This window comes from Triturus cristatus, chromosome 5_1 (assembly GCF_964204655.1).
Source record: "Triturus cristatus chromosome 5_1, aTriCri1.1, whole genome shotgun sequence".
NCBI lineage: Eukaryota > Metazoa > Chordata > Amphibia > Caudata > Salamandridae > Triturus > Triturus cristatus.
The window spans coordinates 814871972-814897051 of record NC_140587.1 but is presented as its reverse complement, the minus strand read 5'-3'; the positions used below and the strand labels follow the sequence as shown (position 1 = coordinate 814897051).

Here is a 25080-nt window from a genome sequence, read left to right as displayed (position 1 = left end):
TCTAACACCCGCTCAAATTGCTTCCTGCAGGCCGTGGCCAATCACCTTTTCTCCTGTCCCGTAGGGTCCGATCTTCACGTCGTCCTCGAGACTCAGATGACCGCTGGCGCCCAAGGCGCAACCAGCTCCCCGCCAGGTAGGTAGGAGACAAAGCGTCAAGGCAGGATGTTCTTTTTCGCACTTAAGTGGTTCAAATACCTCCCGGAACACGACCTCACAGTGCGCAGCCAGGGCTCGGCGGGCCCTCGCCAGCAGGCCCGACCAGCGTTTGTCGCTCCCCGCTGGTCGCACTCGGGACTACAAGCATCTCGGGAGCAAAGTATCGAGGGAGACATCCTCTCGGGAGGTTCCTGTTGCTGGGGGAGTCAGGAGTGTGTAGGATGAGTGTCTGGATCTCCGAAGCCTCACACAATTGCAGCCATCTTAGAGCCAGGCAACCTCCGCCCCTACCCTCCTTATTTTTACTGCAAAACAGTAATTCTCTCAACTCAGCTTCTTTTCCCAGCTTTATGTGTTCCTGGCGCCCCAGTTACTGAACCAGACCGTGAATACAGGCGTCTGTGACCCTACCATCGCTCCTGGACCCACTCAGACCCCACCCACAATAACCCAGGAACCTGAATCCTCACCTAATGACAGAATAGCAACAGATGCAACCATCAAACTCAAAGACAGATATTGCGAATATGGATTTAAATGTTCTGCGTGGAGACTACGATATTAGGGTTACTGAAAAGGGACTACAGAAGTGAAAATAGCAGAAATCTCAAGCTGTGATGGTCTGGAAGGACTCATAGTACATAATTATCAGTTGACGATGCAGTGGGATACTTTCCCAATAACACAACCAGCACTATTCCTAGAAGGATGGGGACCTCTATATAATTATTTAACACTGGATCAAGGAACATTTTGAAACTTGAGGACCCCTGTGGTTGAAAAAGCACATCGGATCCCAGTCTTGCTTCTGCAGCCCAGGACTCCTACCTGAGCAACAACAGAGACCGCCTTGAAGCTGCCAGACTGTGAGGCCTAGTCTTGTACGATAGCACTAAAGATCTGATTTTACAAAACTTTACTCGAGCAGTCTTGTGAACCCGGTAGTACTTTGATGAGGCTAAGAAACAGCAGAAGACTTAGGTTTTAATTTAATGTAGGATGCTTGTTACTACTAAGCTCAGACTAGCTGAAACAAGTCTCGGTATTTCTCAGTCTGAAAATGCCTAGCATGGTCTGGATGAAGGAGGACATGGGGCGTGAGGTAGAAGTTGACAATGGTCTCCCCAAATCGAAGGAGAACAAGAGCAGAAACAGCTGCTGCAGGGGCACTCGGCTCTCAGCCTCATGACAGCAATATAGCAGGAGTGAACACCTTTTATTTCAGACCTGCTTAAAGACTTCAACAGGTCTGATACCATCATTCTCTTATTGCCCAAGAGTTTAAGAGTTCCCATCAAGCTTTCACACTTTTGGCCTTAGTTTTATCACAGCTGGCTCTAATAATACAGACACAGTTGACATATCTGTTAGACTAGTAGCCGACTCAGCTATAGTATGGGATGGGTGGGGGGTGACTAGAGTTTGAAAACCAAAAACCAACACATGCCACATACAAATATTACATTTTTCAGTGACTCTGGAGTACAGAGAAGTTAACGGTCAGCACTGTAACACAGGACAATGAGGTCCTATAGAGAAAGTAAATGCAGTTTAGATTTTTCAGATTCATTTAAATTAAATGACTTTTTGGGAAGATCTGTTAACTAATCCTGCTTGAATGAACATAAAGACTTCCCTCAGTCTGTGTTTAGCTGCCCCTGTCCACCACATCAAGCCATCCTATGTGGAGTGCATAAGGGGGTGTTTGGAGCGGAGTGTTTCACAAGACCTTGGAATACATTTTACATAAGTTTAGTCATATTTAGGACAGTGGTCCAATTAACACCGTAAATTTCAGGATAGAGGGATGCAATCTGGCAACTGAACGCATTAGAGATTCAGAGTCAGACAGTAGGGCACTATTTATCAGCAACAACTAACTGTATTTTTAAGGAAAATAAGGGTTCCACACCTACAAAGCCCTGCAAAACCAAGGACCAGCATACATCAACCATCGACAGCTTCCAGCAAATTTTCAGACTCTTGCACTCAGCACCCATCCACACTCCCTACATCCGATCAGGCAACAGTGAAGGGAGCTCCTTCTCCTACCTCATGGCAAAGTCTGAAACAGCCTCCCCCTCCATCTCCGGACCTCACCATTTCTCCAGGAATTCAGAAGGGGATCCAAGACTTGGCTTTACAACTGATGCCACCCAAGTAGCTTGGCTCTCAGCACCTGGATACCTTCACAGGTGATTAGCTGTGCTCTATAAATCTTGATTGATTTAAATTCTCTGTGCCAAATCCAAAGTCACAAGAATGACTTGGGCCAAGCCGTATTTCATCTTCGAAACCTCTGGGAAGGAGTGGTATGGGCTGAAACGCGTATAGGAGGCCTGTGCTCACCAATCGAGATGAAAAGCTCCTAAGAGCGAGAGCCACCTCGGAAACCCCAACGTACTAAACCGCTGACAATGCACGTACTGGGCATAGACAAATCGATCTAACCAAGACTCTACCCACTGTTGAGACTTTGCACCACCTTCAGTTGGAGACATCATTCGTGATCCACTAGGAATGGACGGCAGAGTTTGTCCACTCTTGTGTTCAGAGTGCCTGCCCGGTATTGAACCACCAGGGAATCACCCTCCTGTTCCAGCCATGTCCAAAGACTCAGGGCTCTGACAAAGGGTTCACGACCCCCACCTTGCCCCATTTGTTGCAGTACCACATGGTGGTGGTGATTGTCCATGAACACCTGCACTAGCCTTCCCTTGGAGGGTAGAAAAGCTTTCAATGCCAGTTTTACTGCATGAAGCTCCAGAAGGTTGATGTGGAGTCTGGATTCAGCTGCAGACCAGAGTACTCTGATCTCCACCCCTCCCAGATTTCTGCCCCATCGAGAAGTGATGCATTTGTCACTCCTGTGAGATCTGGTTGGAGAAGAGAGAGGGGTCTGACTGCCCCAATCACAGTTCATGAGCCACCACTGCGGATCTTTCACAGTTCCATGTCAGAAAGGTTCCCCTGAATGTGCCCACTGAAACTTCAGGTCCCACTGCAGAGCAAGCATATGCCATCAGGCATGAGTTACCAGGAGGATGCAGAAGGCTTAAAGTCTCACCTACCTCAGGGTCTCTCTCGTTGAAATCAAGGATAAAGACAAACATCGGTATCATATCCTGAATATTCTGGACTCACCGCTCAGGAGGATTAGTCTGAAACTGCACTTTGTCCAGATCAGCTTAAATGAAAGGGAGCTTCTGAGAGGGTGTCAGGTGTGACTTTGGCATTTTGATAGTGAACCCCAGCAAGTGCAGGAGGTTGGCTGTTGTCTGGGGTGGGAGACGACAGCAAGGGGCAAGCCTGCTTTTAGAAGACAGTCATTGAGATAGCGGAAGACTGGCACACCATATCTTCGCAGATGAGCTGCAACCACTACTATCACCTTGGTGAACACCCAAGGGGCGCTGGTAAGGCCAAAAGAGAGCACAGTGAACAGAAAGTGTTTGTGGCTCACCGTGAACCAAAGGTAACCCCGGTGGGCAGGCTGGACAGGAATGTGGAAAAAGGTGTTCTGAAATTCCAACGCAACCATCCAGTCTCCTGGGTGCAGGCAGACAGGACCCAAGCTAACAAGAGCATTTTTAATTTCTCATGCACAGGTTGGTAGCTGGGAGGGAACTGGCACTGCTGGAAGCCTCTTCCATAGCCATTAACGGACCGAAAGGGAGATGGCGGTTGATGTGTGTCCATAAAAGAGGATGGAACATCCTCAGAAAAGCCAGTCATCCAGGCATGGTGCCTCAAGGCCACCGTTGACAAACCCGCTTTGCCTAAAGAGTTGGTCATGTCAAGTCCACAACTGATAGTGAACTACACTGCATCTATTCCATCAGCAACAGCCTCAGAGAGTACAGCCCGGCCTCTTCTGAGACCGGTGGCAGCACTTGTGCAACCGCGTCCAGCAGAGCGTGGGAATAATAGCTCAAAATACATGTGGTGTTCACGTACCGCAATGCCAGGATGGCATAACAAACCATTTTCTTCCCCAAAGGGTCCAGCCTCTTGGATTCCCTATCCGGGAGAGCGGCACGGAATGAACTTTCGATTGTAAAGGCTTGGATGACCAAGCTCTCCGGAGTAGCAACTCTGGGTCTCCTGGGGTGGGGCGAAGGGCGATCTTACTATTCACAAGATCCCCTGTGTGGGATGTGGACAAAGTCCCGAACAAGATGTCAGTGAGTGCGTCATTGAACAGGAGTAGCAGTTCTGAGGGGAGGAATCCCGGTCACAACACCTCTATCAAGATGTTAGCCTTGTATGCTACCAAGGGCAACTGAAGGTCTAGGACATCAGCCGTCCTCCATTGCATAAGAAGCGCCCTCGTCTGTAGCAATGTTAGGAGGAGAAAGCATATCAATATATCTGGAGAAGTATCCAGTACGCTAGCTTCACCCAGTTTCTCACACAAGTCCATGTTAGGGTTTCCTGCATATGTATCATCTCACCTATGCTTTTCAACATCTACATAAAATCATTATCGGCACTGATCAATTTCACCTCACGTGCTATAACTACGCAGAAGACCCGCAAATACTCATTCAACTGTAATGTTCCAAAGACGTCAAACTCACCAATTTTCAGTTGTTTAAAAGCTGTAGATCAATGGATGACATTGAGCCATCTCAAACTGAATGCTTCCAAAAGAAAAATACTCATGTGTGGTGATTGGAAGAATTATGACCCACTAGCCACATGGCCTGATAATCTGGGAACACCACCTAAAGTTTCAAAACTAGTAAGAAACTGCGGAATGACCCTGGACTCCAAGCTATCAATAAATGCTGAAGTGGACAAACTAGGAAGATCAAGCTTTGTTATAATAAAAACTCTGCTACGCATTTTCCTCTATCTGGGATCCCCAGACAAGGTCCAGGCTACCATCTCTCTTGTTCTGTCCAAACTCTTTAAGGCCAATAGCCTGTACCATGGATCACCTCTAACAACCATAAAAAGACAACAACAGATTCAGAACTCGGCTGCCAGACTCATATATAAAACCACAAGCACACATCTCCCCTGCCTAAAAAGCCCTACATTGGTTACCGGTTGCCATAAGATCCACATTTAAGCTGCTTTGAATCACTCACAAAGCGATTCATGGAACAGGTCCGCTCTTCATCAGGAATAAAATCACAAATACATTCATCATAGGAATGTCTGCTCTAGAGTTGCACCTCGCCTCAAAATCCCACCGTACAAGACAAAATCCATGGATGGCACACCCTTCTCTGTTCAAGCAGCAAAACTATGGACCTCTTCACCCCCAAAGATAAGATACCCAGATAACCACCTTATCTTCAGAAGACTACTCAAGAATTGGCTCTTCCCCAAATAACCACTGTACTCAAACAAATATACAGCATATCCCTCTAAATACAAGCATTTATTTGGACTATAGATCTGTACCTACATATGAGTATTGCTTTGTATTAACATGAATCATAATTATGTTTTTAAAGACATATTTGTTAGTTCTGCTTAACAAATGTAGATATTCCTTATAGTTACATTATTCTATGTTTAACATGTATATAAATGTTTGCATAAATAAGTAAATCTATAACTACTTATCTACAATTGCTTCACTATTGAATTTTACAAAAAAATAAAAATGTAAAGTACAGCAACACTTCAAAGTCTGAGTTTATTAAACTCAACTTTAATCAACATAGATTACCCTCCTTATACAAATAAAACTTCCATGTACTTACGATAGACCTTATATTTATGACATAACTAGATGTATCTTTATATTTATTACTTTACTTCTAATTCAGAATATCCAATGCACTACCCTACATCTCACATTATCTCTCACAATATTACCTCCACTCTAACTCATCTCAAACCTTATTCTACTACTCTCTCCAATTTACTACCCTATTTCTCACCCTATACAGCTCTCAATATATCCTTTACCTCCACTCTGCCATTCATCCCAAACCCCATACCACTAATATAATCCCCAAAATAACCCTTTCTAGACTATTCCCTCCTCTACCACTCCTTGCATCATCTCATACCTCTTATTAATCAGATCTCCCAGCCAAGCCTTTCTAAACCGTTCCCTCTGACCTTTACCCCTCCACTTCCCCTTTACTCATCCCAAACCACCTCCTACTGCTATGAATTCCAACAAAAAAAAAAAAGAAATACTTTCTAGAAGCTTCTTTCTTCTATCCCTTAACTATTCCTTTTACAATCCAAATAACAGACTAACATGTCCACCGCTCAAATTAAATTAATGTCATATTTCCCTACACTAATTCATCACTAATCCTTTTCGGGTTTCAGAGTAGCCTGCAACTTACCAAAAAGTGCTACAACACCTCATTAGGGGAGCAAGAGCTATTTAAATCCAAACGTTTCCCTCTTCTATACCTCCACTATCCTTTTCAATCCAAATAACAGACTAACATGTCGACCCTTCAAATTAATTTCACAATACTAATTCACCTCTAATCCTTTTTGGCTTCCGGAGTAGCGTGCTACACACCTGAAAAGCGCTTTGACGCCTCATCAGGGGTAGTAGTCGCTCTATAAATGCAATTACAATACAATATGTCTGGTATTCCTCAAGGTCCATCGACCTTTCCCATTCCTCCCAGAGTCCTAACCCAAGGGACTAGCGCTCAGGCTCCGATCTAGGAGGCAAGGCTCCTGTCTGGACCTATACAGGTCTGTATTGGAGTCGGGGGATCAGAATGGGGACTGCACAGCCAATGGACGCCCAGAGCGTTGGGACCGGTGTCAGGTAAGGTCGAGATGGTACGACCAGCCGAGGTCCTGATCCAGGAAGAGGTCCTTGGGGCCCGGCTGGAGCGGGGCCAGAGTCGCCGGCACAGAACCAGATGGGGCCCATTATGACCCCACGGGCCCGAAGGTGAGCCAGTGGAGTCGGGCTGCCCAAATATGTGGCACATGGCCTCAAAACTCCTTCAGTAGGGTAGGGTTTGCTCTAGCTCCCTGAAAGTCCAGGTGGAGCGTAGTCGCCCCCCGGCGCAGACTACCACGAAGCCAAGACTTAAAGACATAGACGCTCCCTTGATTTGTCAGCTGACTACAGTAGTAATCGAAGATCTCTTGGATGACTACTTTTCTTGTGTCTAGACTTACCTGATTGTCCCGAGGATTTGGAGTTGGATAAGGATCTCAGACTCCGCGACCACTCCCCGGACCTTCCCCTCGACCGGGTTCTTGAGTGTTGTGGCGTCACCTGCCGAGCTGCCATGAGCTTTAGGGACCAACTCCCGCAAGGCCTTAAGATTTATGGCGAGGCAGTCTGAGCAGGACTTTGGGTCGTGGTCGCGCTCAAGACACCACAGGCATACAAGATGCGGGTACGTCACTGACATCAGTCAATGATAGTCTCCACAGGGCTTGACGTCGGCTTTCCTAGGGGACATCCCTGCCACAATAGAAGGAAAAACCTCAAATGAGTCAGCAAAAGTAGAAAAAATCCAGTCAAATAGTGACTGAAGGGGTAGCTCTTCTCCGGATCAGCACTGGCTGGGACAGAAAGAAAATAATTTACGTCAGCACACCTAGGTGGAGCCTATATATGGGCCACAGACAACATTACCGGCAAAGACAATGCACACAGAGCCCAACTACACCACCATCTGGCGTGCAGGGGTACTGCTCATGAACATTTCTTCCGGATTCAGTCTTATGCCTGGGAAATTCAAAGGTACGATATCTGCAGCTGGAAGTCTCCATCAGATATAATGCTATTCTAACAATTGTTGAGGTACAACTCAAATTGAATATAGTATTTTCTTTTTTTTTTAAAGGAGCAGAATAAGGAGGCATGTACAGGTACTACTAATTAAATAGAATAAACCGAGCCAAAAAGAAAAACATTTATTTAAAACACAATAATTGCTCCTCACTGACTCACATGACCTGCAATTGAGTATAAAGTCACACAGCTCACACTATACTAGAAGAAGGTACTTATAACAACTAAATATCTCACTGCGCTCTCACTGGAAGTTCAAAGCAACGGCGCTGGGAAATTATCCATACATTAGGTGCATCATTGCAATTATCATCTCACCAGGAACAAGGCAAGCAAACATATGCATGGCTGCAAAAGAGAAACAGGTTTAGACATTGCTCAGGAATGGTATCTTCACATAAAGGAAACAAAAATCGAAAAACGTCACAGAAGAATTCTGGCGCCATGAAAGCATAATTTTAATTTCATGTTAAATATAGCTATTTAATACATTTCTTAGGAAAATATGACAGAACACAGTTGGCTTCAAATCCATTTAAACTGTGAGCAACGGAGTGCGGGAAACTCCAGAAAAACGCTAGCGAAAGTCCAGTCCAGCGAGTGTGGGACTCGAACATAAGGGGCCAAGCAGAACTCTGTTAAGATCTTTTGTCAATTTCTTGGAAGGTTGGAGGTGTAATATGCACCGTTTGGCCTCTTTTTAAAAATTATCCGATAAATGAAACATTTTGGATTAGCTCTTGCACTAAATGCAACTGCAAATGGGAACTTATGTTTCGCCAGTTTGAAAGTTCTCTAATCACCCATAAGAAGTTTAATTGCAATAGAACCCATGCTCTGCAAAAGGAAGTCAATATTCTACTTAGCAATCAGAAAATCAAATGTTAGAAAATAAAAAAAATCAGCAAGCTGGGCAGAAGCCTCACCATGAATTTGCCCTTTGGAAATATATGCAAACATCATGAAGAAGCCTCTGCTGTAAAACACACAAGCAGTCTCTATTCATTTGGCAAAAAACCCTACTACTTCTAGATGGACTCAAACTAAGACAGAAGTTAAAGCACACATATGAAGGTTACAAATGACAAAAATAGGCAAATGTAAGAATAAATTAACTGTATGGGCAGGTCGGAAGGGAAGTAAATAGTGTACAAGGAACTATTCTATAGGCATTAACTTTAAACAGTAGCAAGCAAATCTTTGAACACTTCAATAATAGGAAGGTACTTACTTGTCATCTTTAAAGTTGATGTCACATTTCTCTTCCGTACAAGACTCCAACACACTCTTGGGATCAGATTCAGAGGAACTTAATGGGGTCCTTTCTTCCAAATATGATGCTTGAACATCAAGATGCCTCAAGATAAAGAAATTAGCATTTTATGACGGGGGAAATAGCATGCACATTAAACTAAATGGAAACAATGTTTGTGAAAACACAGAAAAATAGGGTTTAGAAGTAGAATAATTCAAATTAAGGCAACTTCCTTCTCAAGGTCAAAGATGAAGAAGGGGATGTGGGGGGGGGGGGGGGGGGGCAGGAGCCTATTCAGGTCCAGTGTCCGTGCTCCTAAAATAGATGTATAACTAGGGGGGACACTGTTCCAAGAGTAGGGTGTGTATTATCACCCACTCATCAAAAGGGGAGAATAGGAGAGAGAGGGAGAGATTTAGGAAAAAAGAAGGAGAGAGGCAGATGTGCATACCCGGTCTCAAGGAGCTAGTCCCGAAGGGGCGGGTAAGGTCTTGCCTCGCTGGTTAGCCCTCACACTTCCCGAAGGGAGTCATGTTTCATCACTGGGCGAAAGCTCTTGGAACAGTGTCCTCCCTTGTTATATGTCTATCTGTGGAGCACGGACACTGGACCTTAATAGGCTCCTGCCACCCCCCCCCCCCACCCCTTTCTTCATTTTCGACCTAGCATTAGCACGGCGGCTCAGCCCAGAGACCCTCCTCTATCTTTTCCCTTTCTTGTCCCTCTTTCGCTTTCCTTTTACATCTACACACCCAAACATGACCACTTCAACTATGGGGGATAATGTAGGCTTAGCCTACGGCAAAGACATTGTATCCAAAATCTTAAAGGCTCCATCACTACTTGATACGGATGGTAACATGGCAGGCACAAGCCTTCAGGGAGACTGGAATTCACTGGCGTCCCTGAAAAAAGCACAGGTCAAGGTGGCATTACATGGCCAGATAATGACAGAATACCTCCGAGCCAACGCTGCACCCAATGGACTCGTACGTACAGCACCACGTATGTTTTCTGGATGATCCGGTTTTTAGAAAGGATTGGAGCTAAATCTCATGGAGATGTACTTGCGATTGGCTCAGCCTAATTATCAGCACAGCTAAACGCCTGTCGGAAGCATTGATCATCAAGATCAAGATCTCTTAAAGCAGGGATTAACATCTCCGCTTTTAAATCCCGCCTTGCTGATATCAACACCGAGATAAATGATCATCGTGAATATCTCCTTCAACAGAAGATTTCTAAACTTAAGAAGGATGTGAAGAGATTTGAAAGGGAGAAAATCTACCCTTACTCCAAAGACAACTTCCAAGCCACAGATACGGACGGGAACAGTGTCCCCCCTTGTTATACACTTCCTTCTCAACACAACAAAATTACAATGTAAATAATCAACTGCATCACAACAAACATCACAAAATTAAACAGCAACTATGGCAATTATGTGACCGTGGTAAAACAGCTACACTTGTAAAAGCAGCTCACCTTTCTGAAGATGTGTGTTAGAACAATGATATATTAAACAAGTAGTTTTTTTAAAGTTCTTTGGATCCTAACAACTCTATTTCAGTCAACAGGAGCCAGTGCAATTCGTGCAATACATTAAGTTACACTGATATTAAAAGAATAATAAACAAAGCGTATGAACCGCCTAAAGCCATGTAATAGACGCATTGTTGCTGTATCTACCTTATTTGCCAAGAGCGCTGTGGCACAATGTTGGGGTTCAAAACATACTCCGACAATCAAAAAATGGCTGTGTGAGTTGTTTTATTGTAAAACTCAATTACTGGCTTATGAAGAAGAGTTACCTGAAACCTCTCGTCCCAGAGACTTTTGGGCTCCGCTTACCACGTACCTGTTGACAAGGCCAGACTTGCAGTGACACTATATATATGCATTTCGTGTCCTCATGTACTTGCTGTAACTTTGGTTCCCTCGTCCTCCACGGTGAATGGTTTTTACTGGGCCCGCTCGAGGGGTCCTCATCGGCTGTTTCCACTTGTAACCTCATTAGACAACTCTGCCTCTGTATAATAGTGGGTTGTTTCTACTTTGTCAATGTACTTGATCTTGGCTTCTTCTGCCTAAGGGGGGGGTGGGGTGGGCTGGAGGCGCTGGTTTGGTATTGATCTATGGTAATGGAATGTGGATCTTGTTAACAGTACTTTGGTTGAAACTAAAACAAATTTAAAAAAAAAAAATAATAATTAAAGCGTGAAGGTGAGCTAGCCAGGCTCAACAGGCACTGTGGCAGAGACTTCATATTCTGGGTTTTTTGTCGCACTGGGAGGCATTTATTGGATCGTGCCCGAACTGAAAAAAGGACTAGTAGTTAGGTTTCTCAGTAAATACCTTACCAGCAGATGAGGAACAAAGCAAAGTTACCTTACAGCTACCCATGCCCCCTGCACAGCCCCCTTTCTTCAGGAAATGAATCCTTAGGTACCTAAAGTGATAAAACTAGATGACAGTTCAACAAACAGGACTCACATGCCTTGAGAGGTTCTAACACTGAAAACTGTTACATGCAATTCACTGCCTTAAGACAGTCAAAAACAACCTAGGCTGCAAAGCAAAACAACTACATGCAAATACAGTCAAATTCCAAAATGTGGACAAAATACACAACATTAAGGAAACAAGGTCAGTAGAGTATGGTCCTAGAGGGGGAAGCACTACCAAAGCAGATACTAGCATCCTCTGCCTGAAATGGGGGAAAAACCTGCTCCAACTTTCAAGTGACTATTCTTTTTAAGAAGCTTTTTTTCCAGTCCTGCCTGCAGGCAATTCCTCACCAGCAATACTGAAGGAAGACCAGGACATCAGTATAAATTAATGCCATGGAAATTAGAAGCCAGCAACCACGATTTCTGGCAATAAGGATATGAAAGTGGCTAACTGTGGTCATCATGACAGTTCCACAATTCAACACAATCCATTAATATTCAATGCAGGGATGCAAGTTTAATTTTGTTACTTCCAGCTTATGATTGAGATTGTGTTCCAATGGGAATTGTTTATTTCTGAGCAAAAGAGAGTGACTTTTGTGTTCCCTACTCCCTGAAATGATGAATGTGTGAAAGGTTGTCAAGGTGACGATCTACTTACTTGTTCAAGAAGCCATTCTGCAACATAACCAGCAAGGGATGTGACATCATACAGTTTCAATAAGGCAGGCCCATCATGAGGAGGGGAAATACCACAAGTTTATTTTTTTTGTATCATACCATATTATAGGCCATTATCAAATCTCAAGAAAGAGTCAAAACTACAAGACCCTACACATATCAAAACTGAGTTTTGTGATGACTATTTCTTCAAATATCCTAAATGTTAGTGAGAGTCGCAAATGACGCCAATTAGTGAGAGAAGTTAGCTCTAAGATGGGTAGACCTTTCTGTTTTAGGTCAAATGAAACCAAGTAGAGTATAATAACATGTTTTGTATATTACACAGGGGAAACTCAATAACAAGTTTAATTGAATGAATGTCTTTATTCAAGACTCCTTGAAAGACTCATTCACGGAGACTCGTGGAGTTACTACATGTACTGCAATTTTATACTTGACATGATTTATATAAGTTATGGATCAGTGTGAATAGGACGACTAAGAGCACGTAGTCTGACAATCAAAGCACCTGTGCCTGAATAGGTACAAGCGGCATTAATCAATCATGAAATGTATAATAAGAGTTAAATCTAGAGAACCATGTGTTCTTACATTCAAGAAGATGAGAAAGTACGTATTGGGGAACATTGATATACCTAATTATATTAAAATAGTTACACAGCATGAAATGTTGATGGAACCCATCAGTTCAATTTTTCAGCCTTGCTGATACCTATTGGCTAATGTTTACAATGCACATTTTGTTCAGCTGTACTATACATGCAGTTTTATTCATAAGGCAAACTTATAAAATTCAGAACCGTTTGTGAGAACTTTACTACTGACGTAAGACGCTAAGAGAACGGACAAGAGAAAGAAATTATCAGGGACACATGCAACTTTTGACTATGTAGCAGATTATTTAAATTGAGGTGCCTCACAAAATGAAAATCATTTTCCATCAAATGACAACGCTGCTGGGTAAAGCTGTGTTAAGGGCACTTTACAAAAGCACCAGACAGTCTATTTAACCTAATAAGTGTAATATACAAATTATTTTTCTGACTTCTGGTAAGTTGACAATATTGCCATAACCTTGGAAAATGCATTTAGTGCCAACTAAAATCAGATTGGAATAACATTGTTCTGGTAGCACTGTCTCTACTCATGATCAAAATGTTCAAGGGTGCTACACATTCAAATTTCCAGCAGCAATTTCACGGAAATCTTAAGTCCTAGGACCTAGATTTAAATTTTCTTGAGTGACTGGTTTGCTATCTTGACATAGGCATGGCAGATATCCACAAGGCTCTTGGTGAAAGGATTTTCAATGACAATAATACCAGCTATAACAAATTGCTCTTGAGCTTGGCTTCAATATTCTAATCTATCAATTCTTTGGAGGCTATTAATGCTAAGCAGACTTTCACTTCCTCAAATCAACATCCATTGAGGTTATCAAAAATCAACAGTGTCTCCACATAGATTGATCAGTGTCTTTAGTTGTATTGGTAACTTATTCATTTAAATTAAATGTAATTTTTAACTGAAGACAAAGATAGGTGGCACCAGAAATAAATTACCAAGAATAGACAAACACAACAGATTACACATCAAAGGTGTTTAACGCTCTCTGCAGATCTCCAGTAATAGCAGCTTTCTGGAGCAAATGAGCACTGCAGGTGATCAAACACTCAATGCAGTGGCACAAAGGCAGCTGCGCTAAAAACAGTACAAATGGTGTGCTGCTACAAGCATTGAGCTCTAACTGAGCAATAGTGAACTTCAAGTGAAAACCAGGTTCTGACTAGGAACCCATTATAGGGAACAAACAATGCAAAAATGGAGGGCAAGCATGTGATTATATAAAACTGCTGGAAGTGCAGCATAAGAAGCCAGAAACAATACGCATCAACTTGAGCAAGTTTAAAATAACTTGCAGCATGTGAAGCAGCAACAAAATAGGTGTCATATCACAATTATATTTACAGCAACGTATTTTTCCAGTCTTGAGCCGGTCCAAAAATAAAAGCCCAGAAATAACTGTTGCAAGAAACAAGGTCGGAATAGGAGATACACATGTCGTTTAATTGGAAAAACTTTTATACTAAAGTTTTAACTTTTTAGCCATTAAAATTATGACATTTGTAGCGCATCTGTCTTGCAAATATTAAACAGCGATCTTGGCAGAATATAAGATAACTGAGGAGTAGTTTGAATCTAATTAATGAAATCAAAGGCATTTAAAATATTTATTTTTTAAAACAGCAAACCCAAACCATGCTATGCATGACATTTTTTATATTTCTAAAATGATATTTAGGAAATACCTTACTCTTTAACACCCCTTCAATACACCCATAGGGGCACTATACCCTGTAAGAGATGGAAGATCTTGGAGATAATGAAGTAAATGTGTTAAATTCTATAATAAGTTTAGGACAAATATTCAGTCAGTCAAGGGACTTTGGGATTCGTGTTATTTTGAAAACTAAATTAAAGTATTCAAAATAAATAAGCAGAGCAACGCCATTTTCAGCCACTTATGCCCATATGATAAACTACAGTAACTCATGTTCCATACATCATCATCATAAAACTTTATTTCTGTCTCAGGTCCATAAAAGTACAAATAAAATACAATACATAGAAACACTAAAAAGCCAGTAAGAATACAATAATAGCCAGGACCAAAAAAATATTGATTAATCCCTAATCTAAAATTAAAATATATGTTTTTATGCATATATAGTCTAGTGTAACAAAGACCTATGCCTACTCCAAAAGGACGTCATGGTCCGCCATGTTAAACTAGGACATACAATGCACTAAACTCATGACCGTTTGGTATTAGCATAAAATTTAAAAAAAACAGGGAGCCAATTGAAAACAAAATCAGAAACCTAAAAATTAAGATATGCAACAATCATGCTCTTTTTAACATTTTCCTTCTGATTGCAACTGAGCAAACAATCACCGAGCTAGAATCAGATTTAAGGATGCAGAGAGCTTCCCCACTCCTATGTGTACTCAATAGCTTACAGATACGTTTAAGCCATTTAGCTCTCAGACACGAGTACAGTGGAAAAGCAAAAAGTACATGGTCCCTTGACTCAACTCTGTTGCAGTAACGCAAATAGGGCAAGGCTGGGAGAGTGTAGAAGACTTTTGCCAAGAACTCGTTAAAGAGCTTAGGGGAAGAGAACCAAACCTAAATTGCATGTAGAGTTTCCTGTCCTGGGGTATCGTGATGATATCCCAAGTATTGTTCAGCTGAACTGGTAAGTTTTAAATCCTAAAACTCCATAGTTAAACGCCCCCTTGATAAGTGGGAACATGAGGCCTGCATTAACTAATCCCAGTACAGCTTCTTCACTAAATCTTTGCTGGGGAGTAGTGCTGGATTCTTTACATCCCAATAGCCCTCAAGCCCTCTTGCTGTAAGCAGAGATTTCACTTTACAAATCCAAACTATCTTCTTGGAGCGATCGAGAGCGCTAACTTCCATAATCGCAGTGGCATACGAAAGCAATTCAGGAGTGGACCTAATGCGTAACCAAAACAGTAAAAGGCGTAACTTAGCCTTCTCTACAATAGGAAACCTACCCAAATCCAACCTTAATGGGTGGAGTGGCGTACTCTGGGGTAGCAAAACCAGCAACCTCAAATCTTCGAAGCCCCAGAGTTCAGCTCCATAGAGAGCCGAGCCCACTGCCTTGGAATCATCGATCAGGAGTGGTGCTGCCACTGGTTTGCTAAACAAAGTGCTGTGTTCTTTTGTCAAAGCCCCCGTTTGCCTGTACTTAAGGATCAACTTAGCTATGTAAGGCTTCAAAGACAAATAATACGAAAGGGTGATTACCGGGTATTCAAAAGGTACTCTCCCTTTCTAGTGGAACCCGTCCTAATGAAAGTTTACCCCCAAAAAAATGTGTGGGGATTAAGGGATAAGCGCTTCATCTTAGAGGTGTTGACCTCTAATCCTCTAGAATCACAAAAGGCTTCGAAACAATTTAATAGTAATTTAACAGTGTGTCATCAGCGAATAATGTTACCACTTTTGCCCCCGTCCCCCTAAAGTAGGGGCGTCTGCTGGGACATCAGAAAGAAACTGGACAACACCATTCACAAAGAGGGAGAGGAGTGGAGTTGCCAATACACAACCTTGGCGTACCCCCCTCAGAAATTTTATTAAATCGGTTTGTTGGCCTTGGGGGCCCCATCGGACTCTAGCAAAGATAGCCTCATGTAGGCGAATAATTAAGGATAGAATCTCCAAATGAAGGCCCATATCTTTTAAGACCTGCCACAGTTTGTTTCTTGGGACGAGATTGAAGGCAGTCTAAGTCTATAAAGGCTACATAAAGGCTCCCCCGACCAATGGCTACTGTCTCCCAAGATAAAAGAAGAAAACAGAACACCTGGTCAATAGTACTTAGTTTTTGTCTAAAGCCCGCTTGAAAAGGGAGTCAGAATGTTGCGCTCGCTCATCCAGTCCGGTACCTTTGCAAGGAATGCACAAGCAAACACCTTATGAACACAATCTATAAAACTGATGGGTCTGTAGTTACAGGGTAAAGATCTATCACCCTATTTAAACACACATCACCACGGCTCCCTTACATGAATTGGGAATTTGAGCTCCCTCTCCTATCGCATTAGATAAGGCCAAGATGTAGTTTGCCCAATTCTAACTATCCTGTACAAATACATCACCCGGAATGCCATTGTGTCCAGGGGTTTTGGCCTTCACAATTTAATGCAGGACTTGATATCATTTATGGGAAAAAAGTCATTAGCTGTGACAAACTAAATCGAGGGGGGAATCTTGGAGGGCCAAGGCACAAGGCCTGAATATAATAGAGCAAAATGGTCAAACCATGCTGAGATGGGGATATTGTTGAACGGAGAAGGTGGCCTATAAGTGACCCCTCTAGTTACAAGAAACCAAAATGTCAGCAAATCTTTCTTGGCACAGGCCTCCCCGATCAGTCTCCTCCTACTGTCGTCCCAGTCCCTTTTTGCTCTCACCTGAGCAGAGTTGTAGTACCTCCTCAAAGCTCCCACTATGGCCAGATTCTTTGCTCTGATTGCCCGAGGGCTCTGCACTCCAGGCAAATTGAGATTTTGGCTCAAGACCGGAATTAATTGGACATGAGGGTTCGACAAAATAAGTGGCCATCTGATCAAAGAGGCGAGTGTGACAGGCAGCAAGCTCTTCCAGCCCTCCCTGGTGGCTTGTTAGGCTTTGCATCTCTGCTGTGCTTCTCAGTAGGTTTTGCATAATTAATTCAAGTTTAAAAGTCCATAGCTATCTGGGGCCATTTAAGACGGCGATTATCATTTGTTGGGATTAAATCCCTTGAAGCAATAACAGATTTTACAGAATTGAATGGACCCTCCCACGGAGACCCCAGAGTAAGATGGAGGGCATTATGATCGCGCTCTGTGGTACAACCCACAGTCATATCGATGATCCTGGGCCATAGCCTTAGATCCAAGAAGAAATAATCTATACAGCTTATGTTGCTGGTCCTATTAATAGTATTTGCACCCATTTTGTCTGAGATAGTGCAGCCATTGGCCGCCCTTAATCCAAACTCCAGGGAATGGGCGTTAAGCTGGAGAGTCACTTGGGACCATTTTTTAATATGGGGTAGGTCAAGGTGGGGTGCTTGCCACTGCTCATCAACTTCCCTTGCTCCAAAGACATCCTCCCTCTCCAGTGGTTCAAAAGTAACGTTGGAGTGCCCAGCTACAATCAAGGTTGACAGTGTAATCCTATCTCCCATTCGAACTTCCAACTCATGTATAGTAATTGACCTCCTTCCTGCCCTGGTCCCTCTAGCATAGACATTATATATGTCCAGCGGTGCGCCATTCTGGCCTTTGAGTTGGATAGCAAAACATTTTAGGCTGCTAAACGGGAGCTCTCTGATTGTACAAATGAGTGCAATTCTTACCCAAATTAATAATCCCCCCGCAGGACGGCCGGGCTTGTTAGAGCGCGCTGGTCGAAAGAAAGTTACAATGCCTGGAAAATGAATAGAAGAGGTGCTCCAACTCTCCTGAAGTATAGAAATATCGAATGGTTTGAATATATTGAACACAAGGTTGGAGGGCCATTTTCGACCTCACCCCAGCCACATTCCATGACAATAGTTGGAGCTTGCTGAACTTTGACTCTACCAGGTTATTTGTGAGATTCGCTCAAAACTGATCTATGGGATTTCCTGCCTGCGTGTGAGGCTCTATTTGATATGTAGATAGTGCTGCGCTAGGCAGCCTTCCTTGGAAGTCTGTGTTTTATGAATAGTGGACCGATCTGCCAGTGAAAACGTTAGAGGTTAAGTGTGTGCCTGAATGCTGAAGTCAATCATTTGCTGCCAGATTAGAATCTAAACCAAGATGGGAAACTGCGGAATGGGCAACAGATGAGGAATGTTGTGGCAATCTATACTTAAATTGAATGCTTGTGGATGAGAGAGGACTAGATCTAGCTTCTAAGGCTATCAAATTATGAGCCATCTTCCCATCAGGCAGACACAGTTCGATACAGTCTGTAGAATTGTTTGGACAGGATACCCTTCTGGCTCTCAGGATATCCTCTCTAATGACTAAGCAGCAATCCCTCACATGGCGTAATCAGTGAATGGTTTTGTTTATGGGGGAGTTTTCCCCTTCAAACTTTTGAAATAAAGAAGCCTTGGGTACATTAATCATATAAATAGGTATGGGTTGCAATAAGATCTATAGAATTGTCTGAGGGAGAAGGCCCATTGCATCAATGGACCACCAGTGGCTTGCACGTGGGGTAAACTAACCCCTGTGGATCTCTGTAGTCTTCTCAACAGCCTTACACTTATGGATTGCAGTATCAGTTTGCAAAGGTAGTATTTGGGGCATAGTATGCCCTGGATAGGTTGAGTTGGCATGATTAGTAGGGGTTTGGGTGGGGGTTGAATGCCACTCTCGCCTCTGGCTAATAAAAGCTTGATCTGTCCTGAGAGTTAATTAATTGCCGATTTCAGCATGCTAACTTCTGCCCTCAAGTCGCCTATAATCTTAGATACAGAAGAGTCGGGCAAGGGTAACCTTTTACAAGATGTATCACCTCCAACTTCACCACCATTGTCACTCCTATCTACCATTCCTTCCTGTCTCCCATTCCTCACACCGCAACCTTCCTCGCCTCTTGGTTGTGGCACAATGTTTGGAGAGGTGTAAGCCTGTTGCTAAGGGTAAGATCAGTGTCCAGTAGGCCTTGGGCTGCATGAGTTACAAGAAGAGACTTGCTACTGCGAGTGATAGTTTGCTAAACATTGCAGGGATGCATTTTGGTGACGTCGGTTTAGAACCATTCGGGCTACGGGAGGAGACCGGCACAGGCGGATCCAAAATTTGCTCACATTCAACCAGCTAGTTGTCAATACGATCTAAAACACAATTGCACCCAGCATTCCTATGGGCCCGCTTAGCTTTGGTGGGTTTCGCCTGTGCCACCTCCATCCCTCTGCAAATTTTCTCTTCCCCATTTCTGGTCCTAGACCTGGAATTAGTAGGTACAAATGAGAGCAGACGACAAGAGACTTAGAATCAACTGATCGAGCTTATGATACCTTGGCTCCAGTTGGGTGCCCCCTGGTAGCGCCACCTTCAGAACTACACAATCACTCCTTGCCACTAATTGTAGTCTGTAATGTTGAATGACTGGAACCCAACAGTCTTAAAGCTGTTTCGATTAATTAGTTGAGGGGCCACTTGAGCTCCTTGGATTCCCCGCTTTATATTAAGGATAAACTTGTAATACAATGTCACAGTACCTTAAGATTGCAGGACGGGCTGCCCCGCGACAAGATTCAAGCACCTCCGGGTGCAGCAGTGATGCGGCAGAGTGCGTCCTGGGCCTGGAAGTGTCTAGGGAGTGTGGTCCTCCTCCCCTTGAGCAGAGGCTGGCAGGTGCAGGCTTCGTGCGCCGCGTGACCCGCAATTAGACTGGAGCATCTCCAGGCACAACAGGGATGCAGCAGAGTGAGTCTTGGGCATGAAGGAGTCCGGGATGTGTGGTGGTCATGAGCAGAGGCTGGCAGGTGTAGGCATATTCCATACAGCCCCTTAGGATTACTCCTGTCTCTCAATTCACCTCAATTTTATTTTGATTTAAAGAGGTTTTCAGGTATTGGCAAAGTCACCTGGTCCGGCATTAGCAAACGGGTGCAATGGTTACTTTTACAAGTGATACTGATGTTACTAAATATCACTTTGACCTGTGATCCCTACACTCTGGTGAGGTAACTGGTTATGCAATAAAGAAACTATACTGTCAAGCGTTTCTGTTTAGTCATGATTATTTCAAATTTCTTCTATATACAAAATATGAATGTAAGGTAAATTTGTCAGCCATTGCTCATAGTAAGCAATATTACATGCAAGGCGCTTACTGAGATCAATCACATGCATAGTATGTACAACAATTTTAGTAGTTTCCTCCGATAACTAACACCTCGCACTCTGGCCTGATGTTGAGTGAAAGACTGGAAAATAACAGTTCACGCTTTTCTGGAGAGAATACATATTGGTAAAATATATAATTGTGGTTGTCGGTCACTTTCAAACAAAAGTGAGGCATCCCAGGTATTTAAATTGACGATGTAGTCTCCCGGAGGTCTGAAGGTGTCTCCAGGTCCACATTTTTTACTCACGGGACAGCCGAATCTTGTTCTCCACATGCGAGGTGTGTGCGCGCGAGTAGGTGTTCGGCTGAGCGGAGCTGTCTGGTATGTTTGTGGAAGGTTGTGCGGTGTTTGAGTTACTTGGGGCCAATGTTGTGTAAGGCTTTATATGTGTGAGTGAAGAGTGCTCGTTGGTGGATTGGGAGCTTTTTGAGCTGCTTGTTCACATGCATGTGAAGTGGGAGGTGGAGGGCGAGAGTGACCACCTATTTTTATATGGACTGGGGTCTTCCGGTCAGTTAAGTGTTGATATTATCATAGTAGGTTGAAGTAAAATGCAGGAGAACGCAGTTTAAAAAAAACCAATGGTTTTATTTAAAGCTATACAGAAAGCCAAACCGTATTACACTTCCTCAATCAGTATAGAGGAATGTGCATAAATTCATACGTTAGATTTATTATGGAGCAATTCACTACCTCCACCTATAAACACTCAATACTATCAAAAGGTAGCACTTTGATATTCCCAACTGAGAAAAAAGCAATTCAATTTGACGAACACTAACTTAAAAAAATGTCAAGTGCAATAATCACCTATGGGATTGTTACACAAATATAAATGATTGACATATGCAAAATAAAATAAGCAGAAAGTTCCAGAAAACCATAACCACTAATATGGGATGAGTGACAAAGGTTTTAACCAATTAAAACGCATAAGCAGCACATTTAAAAGGAAAATCTTCAGCTGGAAGTTCAGGAGGCAGCATCAGACAGGAAGAGATAAGAATGACAATGTAAGTGAAATTGATTTGAACCACCAATTTCTTCAGTCATTTGTAGAACGATAACCTGATACCTGCTTTGTATCAAACTGAATATAACCTCACTGAATGTAATGGTACACCCAGAGCGATTCTCCAGACTTGCAGGTATAACATTAAAGGGGAACATACAGCACATATGCTAGTTAAATTAGAATCACTAAGCTGATATTGCCCTTTTACCAGAAAAGACAAAAGAAAATGCTATGCTAGACACAACAAACTTCATCAGTGGTGAAATCTAACAAATTGTAGGCATCGTCTCCAGAGTGATGAGCAGAGATGCTAGGCTACAGATATTTACCAGTAAAACAACATTTTCATTCAAAAGTTACCCGCACAAATGTTTATTTGTAAATTCTACACCAGATAAACATGTAGGACTTTCTAAGTTTGTGGCATTCTGGTGAAGGTCAAGGTGAATTGTTTAAACAGTTCTTTTACATGAACTGCCTCAAGATATTTTCCTACCATGAGTTGTCCATAACATGTATTCAGATTTGGAAAATTGTGAGCCAACCCACATTGTAATTTTTCTTGAACGCTGAAGAGATTTCTGTTGTGTTCAAATTCTGGAATCTTTCAAGAGCAAGTCAGCAAAATACATCAGGTATGCCTTTTGAAGAGTTTTACATCGGGCATCTTTTGGCGTGTTTACCCTGTCTTTTTGCTTTCTGGCCTCCTGTCTTTAATGGTGCGTTGGACTTAGTTTTGATGGCTTAATGCCTATGCGCACTTTCTCACTGCTGTCCAGTTTTAAAGTGCAAGTTCTCCTACTCTAAATTGCTTTTTATGGATTGGCGTTTCCATGTTTGGCTTATCTGGTTTACTACTAACTCCCAAAAATGTGCCCAGGGCCTGCATACCAAATGCTGCTAGTGGGTCTGTAGCACTTTTTGTTCTACCCACACAAGTGGCCTTTCAAAGGGGTCTCAGACCGGCCACTGTAGTGTCTGCACGCAGTTTTTACTGCCATGTCGACCTGACAAATGCCCCTCACTTGCCAGGCCCTAACCTTCCCTTTTCTTACATGTAAGGTACCCCTCAGGAAGGCCCAAGGAATCCCCATGGGCAGGGTGTAGTGGATGTGTATGGTAGGACATGTCCTGGTGTGCGAGACATCCCGATAGTGAAATACTGCCAATTTCGTTTTTCACGATTGAAAGGCTATCTGTCCCATAGGCTACCATGGAAGTTGCTTTGCAACATCTTACAATTATAACTCTCCATTGGGACAAGTGGGAGAAATAGACTTTGGGCTCTCTGAACTCCGAATTTAATGACATCTTTTTAGGGAAATGGTTTTTAAATTGTGGGTTTGAAAATGCCACTTTTAGCAAGTAGGCATTTTCTTGTTTAACCATTCTGTGAGCCTCTGCTGGTTTGTGTATGGCCTGTCTGGGTTTGGAGTGACGGGCTGGGGATGTGCATTCACTGTAGACAGCCACAAGGGGGATTGAGGCGTGTCCTGCCTTTCTCTGGGTGACTCATGGTTGGGCTGAATAGGCCTGGTCTGCTTTTGAGTGGTGAGGGGAGTTTTCACTAGCACCTGAATAGGTAGTGTCTCCTCTGCACAATGCTGTCTCCACCTCCTGTAGTGAAGGACTGTGTTTTGTTCTGCAATAGAAGAAAAAGCTACCCAACGCCATCAACGACACCACTGCCGGCTCAGTGTCCTGAAGGCACCGCTGAGGGCACCGCCGCACTACGCACTGCAAACCTGGTCTCAACGATGACGATGCCTGAAGCCGCCACAGAGCTGCTGCTTGCACCGTGACCTGTGGGCACTGCACCACTTCACATCGCAGCCCTAGTCTCACTGACGTTGCTGGACGACCGTCACTGAGCCGCTGCCTGCACCGTGACCAGAGGGCACCGCACGTCGCACTGCTACACTCCACACTGCAGCTCTGACTCCGGCAATCCTGACTTCAACCGCACGACATTCGATCTACAACGCGTGCAACTTCAAGGGTCCAACTACTTCTGCCCCAACCTCCAGATCAAACGCCTGCCAACGCCGGCTCCTCAAGTCTCATCATGAGGCCACCAACACCCTGCATTTTTAAAGGTACTGACCTTGAAGCTGGGGAACCGGGTTGCGCTGACGACATGTTTCCAGTCTACTTACTCTGGCGGAGTAACTACCCCGATGTTCACGAGGATTACATAGCCTAACACCTCCTTGTCCTTAACGACTGGTGGTATGGCAATCGTGGAGACCCGGAGTACGCCGTAGAACGCTGGTTGCTGGGAGACAATGCTATTCACATGGTTCTTTATTCAAGGGCACTGCTTAAGGTGTTACCACCTGCCACCGTCATGATCTTTTGGATTTGGAGGGCTGCGCTCCGCCAGATGCGTTGGTGGGGGAAGACTCAACAGGGAAACTCTACTATGGAATAATGGGCAGCTGCCACAGTTGGCGCAATTGCCCGGTTTTCGGGGCTGGAAAGCCATTGGGATAGACACGGTGGGGACAGTTGTACATGGCTGCGCCCTTAAATCCTTTATCGACATACAAACTGAATACAATATGCCCCGCACGCAATTCTACCGTTATCTACAATTTAGACATGCTTTTACCCCCCAAAATATCCGGCCTAACGTAAATACGGCTAAAGTTTTTATGGGTGAGTTGAGAGATCTTAAGATAAACAAAATATACTGTACACTTACCAATAACACACCCACCTCTTTACATAAAACCAGAGAGGCGTGGCAGCAGGATTTGGGCCCCCTAGAGGAAGATGACTGGGTGGAGGCCCTGGAGTCTCCACGCAGTGGAGCGATCGTGGCCCGCCTGCGCCTTATCCAGTTTAAGTATCTCCACATAGCTTATTATACCAGGCATAGATTGTGGCGGGCTGGGCTAATTGCATCCCCCCATTGTTTATGCTGTGGGTCCATGGAAGGTACTTTCTTACATATAGTGTGGTCCTGCTCTACACTATCGAGATGCTGGAAGGGAGTGTTTACCTGTCTATCTGAAGTACTGGGGTGGGATGTTCCCTCCTCCCCGAGACTAGCCATGCTACACATTACAGAAGACCTGGATGGCAACAGATACAAGCGTCATCTTTTATTTTTAGGTCTTACAATGGCAAAGAGACATCGCCCAAGCCTGGAAAGCTGAATCCCCGTCGCTACTTGGGGTATGGAAAAAGGGCTTGGACTTCTGTATGGTCCTGGAAATCCGGGTCTTTGAAGCGAGGGGGTGCCCTCGGAAACACTACAAGTTCTGGAAAAGGTGGGCTGATTATAGGGGTATATATCTGGAGCCCCCCCGTCTGATATTGCAGACCCA

General features: G+C 43.7%; 1 protein-coding gene across 5 annotated transcripts in view; it reads right to left on the bottom strand.

Annotated features, from left to right (window-relative positions):
• The window catches only part of CEP192 (centrosomal protein 192), a 1978693-nt gene that overhangs the window by 1849913 nt on the left and 103700 nt on the right, over positions 1-25080 (bottom strand). For all 5 annotated transcript variants that reach the window (XM_085605862.1, XM_085605865.1, XM_085605864.1 and 2 more), the window contains exon 3: positions 9141-9266. In XM_085605862.1, the coding sequence (XP_085461988.1) occupies positions 9141-9266 (126 nt within the window). The remainder of the gene's footprint in view (positions 1-9140; positions 9267-25080) is intronic.